General features: G+C 35.7%; 2 protein-coding genes across 2 annotated transcripts; both read left to right on the top strand.

Moving 5' to 3' along the window:
* The first annotated feature begins 856 nt into the window (after positions 1 to 856).
* Positions 857 to 4,648, top strand: LOC137810522 (hsp70-Hsp90 organizing protein 3-like). Its single transcript, XM_068611852.1, has 7 exons — positions 857 to 1,947; positions 3,127 to 3,415; positions 3,526 to 3,611; positions 3,701 to 3,924; positions 4,022 to 4,088; positions 4,171 to 4,230; positions 4,327 to 4,648. The coding sequence occupies exons 1-7, from the start codon at positions 1,045 to 1,047 to the stop codon at positions 4,438 to 4,440; spliced, it is 1,743 nt and encodes a 580-aa protein (XP_068467953.1). The 5' UTR covers positions 857 to 1,044; the 3' UTR covers positions 4,441 to 4,648.
* A 3,333-nt stretch (positions 4,649 to 7,981) lies between these two features.
* LOC137809933 (uncharacterized) lies at positions 7,982 to 8,539 on the top strand. The gene has a single exon (XM_068610993.1). The coding sequence runs from the start codon at positions 7,982 to 7,984 to the stop codon at positions 8,537 to 8,539; it is 558 nt and encodes a 185-aa protein (XP_068467094.1).
* The last annotated feature ends 1,975 nt before the right edge of the window (positions 8,540 to 10,514 follow it).

Below are 10,514 nucleotides of genomic sequence, written 5' to 3'. Positions count from 1 at the left end.
AATAAACAAGTTTTCTTTGTTATAAAATATAGAAAGACATATACAGTAGTTTATGCAGATCCACATAGAAGCATACTATCATACATCCCACGTACTTAATACTACACAAATATTTTTTAAAAATATTTTCCTTTTTTAAGCAACATTATACAAATATGGTTAAGTTTGATCCTACAATTATATATTGCTATTATTATTATTAATATTTCTAACTCTTAAATCAACAAGATAAAAATATAGGTGAAATAAGATATTTTGAAAAATTAATCAACCTAGTAATTTTATAACTCACATGTTCTCACTCCAAAACTTGAGATAAGGAGATATAGAGAATTGGAATATCATTTCCCATGTTGATTTTTTGATGTTTCTACAGTAACAGTAAAAGTTTGAGATGATTTGCTGATTATAGTTTAACAACAGAATACATAATAAATAGTTCAAATGATTCATTGAAAAAATCACCTTATTTCAAAAATTTCAGAACCACTAAATAATTGTTAATATGTGAGACCATTTTATAAAAGAAAATGGTAGTTAATTATAAAAGTAAGACACTGAATAAAGATTTATTTGAATTTACAATTATTTTAGATGGAATAGTTTATATTAAATATTATTATTTTATCTCATATTTAAGTTACTCATGATTTTTAAGTTATTAATGTAAATCAATTAGGTCAATTTTTTTATGTTAATTTAATTTATTTTGCACCAATGCATATTTGCAAAAAACACTTATTTAAATATATTAAATAGTAAGGAGAAATAATTATTTATTTCAAAACCAAAATTCAATATATTGTTTACAAGACTATAACTTAGAAATATAAGGATATATCATAATTTAAATTATGAATTAATAAGAATAATTTATAAATGTTTTGAACCCAATAGAGGGCAGAAGATTCTAGAAGAAGCAGCCCGCATCCCAGAAGTCTCTAGTATCTCTGAAGCGCTTTACATCTCATATAACCCCTTCCCCACTCTCGCCATAATCAAATTCATTCCTTTTTCTGAACTCAAACCACCCAAAGTGACCCTATGGCCGACGAAGCCAAAGCCAAGGGCAACGCCGCTTTCTCCGCCGGAGACTATGCCACCGCCATCCGCCACTTCTCCGACGCCATCGCCTTGTCCCCCACCAACCACGTCCTCTATTCCAACCGATCCGCCGCGTATGCGTCCCTCCAAAACTACTCCGATGCCCTAACCGATGCCAAGAAGACCGTTGAACTCAAGCCCGACTGGTCCAAGGGCTACAGTCGTCTTGGCGCCGCGCATCTCGGCCTCTCCCAATACGACGACGCCATTTCGGATTACAAGAACGGCCTCGAAATCGACCCCAACAACGAGCCCCTCAAGTCCGGTTTGGCCGATGCGCAGAAGGCCCTAGCTGCCGCCTCCAGACCCCGCTCCTCCGCCGCTAGCCCCTTCGGAGATGCTTTCTCTGGGCCCGAGATGTGGACCCGGCTTACCGCGGACCCCGTAACTAGGGCTTACCTCCAACAGCCCGATTTCTTGAAGATGATGCAAGATATCCAGAAAGATCCTAATAACCTCAACCTGCACTTGAAGGACCAAAGAGTTATGCATGCCATAGGGGTTTTGCTCAACGTGAAGATTCAAACCTCTCCACCCACCGACGCTGACATGCCTGATTCGCCGTCGCCCTCACCTTCCGAGAGGAAGAGAGCCGCGGAAGCCGAACCCTCCAAGCAACCTGAGCCTGAGCCCGAACCCGAACCCATGGATTTGTCTGAGGAGAAGAGGAGCGCGAAGCAGGTGAAGGCTGAGGCGCTGAAAGAAAAGGAAGCGGGTAATGCAGCGTATAAGAAGAAGGATTTTGATACTGCAATTCAGCATTACACCAAGGCTTTGGAGTTGGATGATGAAGATATATCGTATCTCACCAATCGGGCAGCTGTGTACTTGGAAATGGGAAAGGTATGCTTTCTCTTTTTATTTTCTGGTTTGATTGAATTTCTGTTGATTTATATTTGTATGCTTTTCTAACTAATTTTAGGGTCTGGTAATTTATTTGAATGTTTGTTCGACTGCTTGGTTATATTATTGCATTTAATGAAGTTTAATATTGGTTGAAATGTATTGTTTTTGTACATGTTATCCTTTCATATCTCACATAGATGAACCAAGAGTGAGAGAAATGGGATCACCTGCAGTTCAAAGATAACTGCAGAGCGATTCTGTTTCGAATTAGAGGGGGCAAAATTATTTAACTAACATGTCATTTTATAATTGAATATTTGGTCTTTAACTAAGCCTCCTTCACCTTGGAGGGTAAGGTTTGTGTTGTTTATTTTATAATTTATTGTGTAATTTTTTTGATGATTAGGATGCAGTTGAAAATTGAACTGCTAAGAATAATTGTTGGAATGAGATTTGGGTATTATCTAACACCGTTACGGGTGTTGATACTTATCCCTGTCAGTCTTGTTAAGGTAAAGAACACTTCCTTTAGCAAGTGTTTGTTTAGTTATATAAAACTAATTTATGATGTGTAGAAACTCTTGCAATTACTTTTGTCCTGTGGTTAAGTTGTCTCATCAAGCCAACTGTCTAACATGTGGTACAGGCAATTTATTTTCATTCCACACCCTTGTAGTCGAAGGAAAAATGTGTAATCTAGCATGCATGAATTCATCAATATCGGAATTTTACCATAAAATTTCGACATTACTGGGATTGTGTGGGATCTTGTATCCTTTTACCTACATGTGCTGGATGCTTTACTGTACCATAAAACTGAATAACTCCAAAGTGTTTGTGACTAATGATACGTGAGATTTTAATTAGGCCATGTTAAGTACAATGCATTTAGAGGAGGAAGATGGATAAAAGTTAAAGTTAATTTTCACACTGAATATCACAATATCATTACCCCCGTTTTGTTGCTGAAGCTTGTGTGTTGGATGGGGAATTTGGTCAAATTTGTCTTTGATTGTCATTACTGGGTCTTTGATTTTATTGGAAGTACGCATTAGACTATGGAGTTGTATGCAAAAATGTACAAAGGATTAAGGATAATCTGTATTTTAGTTAGGAAAAGTAATATTCCCCTGAAAACTGCATTCTTACAGCAATTCCTGGGTTAATATTTTTCAGTATGAGGAATGTATAAAAGATTGTGAAAAGGCTGTTGAAAGAGGAAGAGAGCTAAGATCAGATTATAAAATGATAGCCAGAGCTTTGACGAGGAAAGGAAGTGCCTTGGTGAAAATGGCGAAGTGCTCAAAGGATTACGACCCTGCCATTGAAGCTTTCCAGAAAGCACTAACTGAGCACCGCAACCCTGACACTTTGAAGAAACTTAATGAAGCTGAAAAGGCAAAGAAAGATCTGGAACAACAAGAAGATTTTGATCCACAGGTGGCTGATGAGGAGAGAGAAAAAGGTATAACCTCTTTTAGTTGACTCTCTGGAGTCTTCATTCGATTCCACCAAGTGTCATGTCTTCTTTTGAAAGAACTCATATAACTATGTATTACTGAAACTGTTATGTAGGAAACGAATTCTTTAAGCAGCAGAAGTATCCTGAGGCTGTGAGGCATTACACGGAGTCTTTACGAAGAAATCCGAAAGATCCTAGGGTAATAATTCTATTTGAATAGAATTGATAATATTTGTGTTTAATGGAAAGTGCTGGTCTTTATCTGTCCAAATTCCTTAATGCTTTCAGGCCTATAGTAACAGAGCAGCATGCTATACTAAGTTGGGGGCAATGCCTGAAGGTTTAAAGGATGCAGAGAAGTGTATTGAACTTGATCCAACCTTCGTAAAGGGTTATACCAGGAAGGGTGCAGTGCAGTATTTCATGAGGGAATATGACAAGGCTTTGGAAACATATAGGGAGGGATTGAAATATGACGCTAACAACCAGGAGTTGCTTGATGGAATTAAAACGTAAGTTATGGATTTACATTCCTGGATTGTGTTTCTAATATTTCTGTTCTTACATTGAATGCATAATGTGTGCCTAATAATCTAATATCCATATCAGTTGTATACAACAAATTAATAAGGCTAGCCGTGGAGACTTAAGTCCCGAGGAATTGAAGGAGAGACAGGTGTGACATATTTTTTATACTTTATTAACTATATCATTGCATTTAAAAATTATGTTAAGTATTGAATTTCGTATTCTTGCAGGCAAAGGCAATGCAGGATCCAGAAATTCAGAACATTCTCCAAGACCCTGTTATGAGACAGGTTTGCTTCCTTTTTTTTCTTGAATGTTGATGCGTATTTCGGGGGTGAAACAAGGAGATGTGCTTATCAGAGTTGGGTTGTGTACTGTTTATGCAGGTATTGGTTGATTTCCAGGAAAATCCCAAGGCTGCACAGGAACATACAAAGAATCCTATGGTGATGAACAAGATTCAAAAGCTGGTCAGCGCTGGAATTGTCCAGATGAAGTAAATTTGTGGAAGAATGGCACAGTTGGTGTGAAAGAGCAGTCGACAATTATGTCTTTCAGTGTGACTAATTTGATATTTTAATAGATTTGATTGGGAAAAAAGTTGAGAAATTTTGACTTCTTTTTCATACGTTTTGTTTTAGTGACTTAATATATCATTGTCAGGTGAACTCCATTTTTATCATTAATTGCCTTATTTCTATTGCCTTATTTCGCGTGAGATGATTTTATTAGAGCGTAATCTTTCACTTTTAAAAGTTGAGTTTGCGCTATTTACCCCTTTACTATCTAACACGGTTTTAGTGAGCTAAATAAAACTTGTATACCATCTGTTTTGTTGTGTTTCTCATTAATTACTTTCTGAACTAACGTGCATGTTTATCTCAAAAATGGAATGAATACTGTGTATTTGTCCAAGTAGAATTTTATAACAATTTTTATCTTGTAAAAATTTTAAACGACATTTAAAAAGTTAGTATTTAAAAGGAAAAAAATAAGATGAATTTATAACATTATAAATAAGAGTAGTTCATATTAGTGTTTTAGTTTTTTAAAATAGTTATTTAGCAAATACTACATGTGATTATGTTATACTAATAATATAGAAATTTAGTCAGAGAACATTAACAGCGTACTGAATTGGAAAATTGTAAAATTACAAATCACTGTTTGGTACGACTTTTAATATAGTCATTACTAAAAACGATAAATGTCATACAATCTTATTTGTAATAGAGTGGATGTGGAAAATAGTTTTATATTGTATGTCTAAAGCTATTTATGTATTTATATATAGTCGATAATATAATATTTTATCTTTTTAGAATACAATATACTAGTTTATTTTGGTATCAAGAACTTGTCGAAAAGAAGTCAAACTCATGATTTTAATTCAGATAATTATAAAGGTCGCGTCATACATTTTTTTACTTAAAATCGTGGCAGTTTACATATTATAAGAAAACAAGAGAGAAAAGAGAAAAGTCTATTCTTTCTTTCTTTCCAAGAGATTCTTATTGAAAGGAGTTAAGATAAGAGAACGATTTGAATCATTCCTGGATTGGTCTATCTACATTTCCCTCTCTTTTCTTTTAGCTGAACTTTCATCTTCTCGCTCTTCCACACTTTCTCCTTGTTAGTTTTGGACTCGGAGGGTACCTGCAAAAGGTATTTCGATGTTTAAGTCAGACTTCAACACTCAACACTTAATATTTAGGCACTCAATATTTAGGATTAGATGATTGCGGTACCTAATCCTTTGAGATTTGTGTTAATTTATATAATTATTGTGATCCATTGTGGTTAATGGGCCTAATAAAAGAAGATTAACAAAAGTTGGGTAATTAATCAATCTCGTTGTTGGTCATGTCGATCGGTGGTTTGGACCGGATGTCTCGATCATTCAAATCGTACCAGTTCATAAGTGTCTAATTTCAGTAATATTTCATCTTAAAATATAGACACTTATGAGAATTTATTGTTTATTTATATATAAAATAATTCCTAATTTATGAATTTATACCTTTTATATTTTTTATGATCTTTATTTGAATAAGAGTATTTTATTCCTAAATTTGGTGTTAATTACAGATTTTCAAGGAAGATTGGAGATTTGAATTTAAGATGAATGATTTGAGCTAAAAAGATAAAGATAGAAGGTCCTAGAATGGAAAAAGATGCAAAGAAAGATTGAGCATTTTTTTATGTTTTATCATTTAGCCCATTAGCGCGACACGGGAAGCAACCTAACCCTAGAAAACTAGGATAAATAGAGAGCTAGAGGCTCAATTGTAGTGTGTCAGATTGAGAGGAAAACACCATAGAGTGAATTGTAACCTAATTGGGAGAATGGAAGGTGCTAGAAGTATGCGTGACTAATTCTACCATTTGGGATTGGGAGTAATCTGCTCAAACTCTTATGTATTGAGGTGATATCTTATATATTAATATTCAGTTCTTGATTGATTATTGGTATTATTGTTTTACTTTAAATTTTTCGTGACAAATTGAGAAACTTAAATCTGACCGGGAGGTATTTTTAGGGTTCGGACCTAAACAACAATACTTAACATATTTGAGTGCTAGGAATAGACTTGAAATGTTAATTGCTATTAAACGTCTGAGCTTCGTTCTAAGTTGTTCTTATAATTATACGAGGGATCGATAGTTAGGGGACATTCTTAAGGATTTTATATGTGAGGAATCGATATAAATGATTTTTATACGGGCATCAATTTCAATCAAAGAACTTAATATTGACATGCTAATCAAATACTTGAGAGTGAGAGAGATGAAACTAATTCTTATTTTTTTAATTGAAACAACTAATTCTTTGTTTGTTTTCTTATTGATCAGTGCCAACACAATTAATTCAAAATTCTTATAATTGTTCTGTTTTTATATTTAGCTTGTACTCGATAATTTACTGTTACTTGTGGGATCAATATCCGTCCTTAGGGACAATTATTACTTCTGACAAACGCGGCGGTGCACTTGCCGTAAGAAGTCATCACCAGTACAGAGATAAATATTAAAAAACTCATAAATGGATGTAAAGTAAAAACACATTTTAATTTTATTTATTTAGTATTAAAAAATGCATATTAAGCTTAACTCAACTCGTATGTGAGACTATATATTATAGGTGGTCCGATAACGACCTAATAGTGAGTGACCTAATAAGGTTAATAAACTTTCACTATGATAAACTTGAAATGACTCTGATAATATATTAAAACGTGAACTTTAAGTCTAGCTCAACCTTACAAAACCGAAGGTTTGCACCCACTTATATACTATGCAATATATACTATGCAATGTTTTAAGCTTTATTTAATATGAGATATTCAACGTTTAAGATATTTGTATAAGTTTATATGCATGTCTTTTTCTTTGTGTATTCAACTACTCTAAAATATTACCTTATCTTTTTTTCTCTACTTTTCCTTGTTGAATCATATTTTAGGGAAGGTTTGTTTTTCAAGTTTAGTTATATTTTTGGAATGATATTTATAGGATTATATTATTATTTAAAATAAATTTTATTTTAAAATAAAATATTAAAACAATAAGCTATATTAATGTGAGAATCTAAGATTTCAACCTACGAATATGAATAAGAAAAACATGTATAATATTTTCCTAAACAATACCTGAAAAAATAATTTTTATAACTTGTATCAAATTTGGAAATGCTATTCATATACATATTTACTTTTGTAAAACTTAAAATAACACGTTGATTTTGTCCTCGTATTAAAGCTATTAACAGTGCAGGTGGGATTCTAACGATGTGGAGTAATAAGTCGTTCCAAATGTTTAGTTTGGTAAACGGAAGGAATTATTCTGTGATTGAAGGTTTTTGGAAGCTTGGAAAGGGGGTATTTGTAACTATAGTAAATGTGTACGGTTCTGGCTCTTTGCGGGAAAAGAAGGAGTTGTAGAAAGAAATTAGTGATATTAGAATGAATCAGCTCTCAAAGGCTTGGTGTGTTATTGGAGATTTCAATTCTATTAGGCGAAAAGAGGAGAGGGAAGAGTTTGATGTCGACGACAGATTATTCTAGAGAAATAGAAGGGTTTAATGATTTTATCGAGAATTCGGAATTGGTTGATATCTTGCTGGTTGGTAGGAAGTTTACTTGGTATAAGCCCAACGGTTTGGTGAAGAGCGGAATTGACAGGGTGTTGATCTCAAAATGGATAGATTTTTGGCCTAATTTCCAGGAGTTCGTGTTAAGCAGATCAATTTCTGATCATTGTGCAGTTATACTTAGAGAGGTGTCTGTGGATTGGGGTCCGAAACCTTTTAGGTGTTTGGACGTATGGCAAAGAGATAGTAGGTTTAAGAAGTTTGTGAGTCTAAGTTGGGCTTCTTATGAGGTTGTAGGAGGGGGGATATTTATTCTAAAAGAAAAATTGAAGAAGCTAAAAGTAGATCTAAAAGTTTGGAATAAAGAAGTTTTCGGAGATGTGAATCTTGCTGGCAAGGAAGTGCAAAAGAGAATTGAGGTTTTAGACACACGTGATGATGAATGTGGGTTAGCTGAGGCTGAAATGGAAGAAAGAAAGGGTCTTCTTGCTGAACTTAATAAAGCTTAGTTTAAGCAGGAGTTTGTTTCAGAAAGCAAGGCAGAGATGGTTGAAACATGGGGACCTTTAACACAATTTTTTTTCACTTGTCTGTTAAATGGAGAAGGGCAAGGAATCAATTGTATGGGACTTTTGTTAATGGAAAATGGTGTGAGGATAAGGATGCGATCAAGGACAAGGTTCAAGAGTTCTTTGAAGAGAGATTCGCTAGGAACAATGCTTGCCAGGTTCGGTTGGATAATGCTAGGTTTAACACTATTTCGGATTCAGACAACGTTTTGTTCACTGGTGATTTTTTTGAAGATGAGGTTAGGGCAACGGTTTGCAGTTGTGACAACTCAAAGAGCCCTGGCCCGGACGGGTTCAATTTTGGTTTCTTAAAATTCGGCTGGGATATTATTAAGGGGAATGTGATGATGGCGGTGAAGGATTTTGCGCTCAACGGTCATTGGCCCAGAGGGTCAAACGCTTCGTTCCTCTGTTTAATACCAAAAGTTGAAAATCCCCAGCAGCTCGGTGAATTTAGACCTATTTCTTTAGTTGGATGCCTGTATAAAATCATTTTTAAAGCGCTTTCTCTTCGTCTGAAGAAGGTGATTAGTAAAGTTATTGACGTCAAACAGTCGACTTTTCTTGAAGGAAGGGGTTTGATGGATAGTGTGCTAGTAGCTAATGAGGTTTTGGATGAGTATAAAAGGAAGAGAAAGAGCTGTGCTTTCTTCAAAGTGGACTAAGAGAAGACATATGACTCGACTAGTTGGGAGTTTATTTATTATATGCTTCAGAGGTTGGGTTTTTGTGATAGGTGGATTTGCTGGATAAAGGGATGCTTAGAATCAGTGTCTGTTTCAGTTCTTGTGAATGGTAGCCCGACTAAGGAGTTTATCCCTTTGAAGGGCGTCCATCAAGGTGACCCGCTAGTTATCTTGCCAAAAACTTATTATGTTTTAAAAAGCAATGGCAAGAGATCGTGGTAGAGGAGAAGAGGCAAGGTGGAGGGGGAAGAGGGAAGAAGTCTGGAGAAGAGAGGCGGATATCAAGATAGCATCGTCGATGAACAACTCTGGGGAAGGGATCTCCACAACTTTTTTCTTCTCCAACTTCCCTGACAGTCATGGAGAGTATGATATGTATAGAATTTTCAGAAAATGGGCCAGAGTGAAAGAGGTGCTTATTTCTAGGCGGCTGAATAGGTGGGGAAGAAGATATGGCTTTGTGAGATTTTACCCAGTCCCTAATGAGGCCAAACTGGAAAAGAAACTGGACCAGATTTATATTGGCAACCTGAAATTGCACGTTAACTTCCCGAAATATAGGAGAGCAGAGGTCGAAGTTCAGAAAGGAAAACCAAGCACATCTAGACATGTTGCCTCGCGAGCAAGGAGTTCTAAGGGTAAGATGACGGAGAAGGAGAAGGAGGTCTGGCGCGGATACAGAACAGTCCGAAAGGAGGAGATCCAAAAACCTAAACAATCCTATGCTGAGATTGTGCGTAAACACTCAAAAGGTAGATGGACTGGCCCTGCTTTTGAAATAATACCTAACACACCGGCGTGGTTGGCTTCGAGTGCAGTTGGATGGATGTCCTCTTCTATGTCCTTTGATACTTTCAATGAAGAATTTGTCAAGGGGGGTATGAGCAGAATCAAGCTTAGATTTATGGGTGATAACCTTGTGCTTTTAACGCCCAAAGACGGTGATAGAATGGAGGATATCATTAAGCTCAATAATGAATGGTTCGTCTCCCTTTTCGATGACATCAAACCCTGGTCCGAATCTCATGTCGCAAAGCATAAAATAGTTTGGGTAAAGTGCTACGGGATCCCTTTAACCTTATGGAGTGAACAGTGTTTCAAGAAGGTGGTTGGAGAAGTAGCATCCCTGGTACAGATTGATGAGTCTACTAGACAATGGGAAAACTTGGAGTTCGCCCGTTTGCAGGTTAGAGTACGCAAAGCATGCAAAGTGGATATGGTGAAGGAGT

This window comes from Phaseolus vulgaris, chromosome 2 (assembly GCF_000499845.2).
Source record: "Phaseolus vulgaris cultivar G19833 chromosome 2, P. vulgaris v2.0, whole genome shotgun sequence".
Lineage (NCBI taxonomy): Eukaryota > Viridiplantae > Streptophyta > Magnoliopsida > Fabales > Fabaceae > Phaseolus > Phaseolus vulgaris.
Note: the sequence above shows the minus strand (reverse complement) of the source record. Positions and strands in the feature narration are given on the sequence as shown.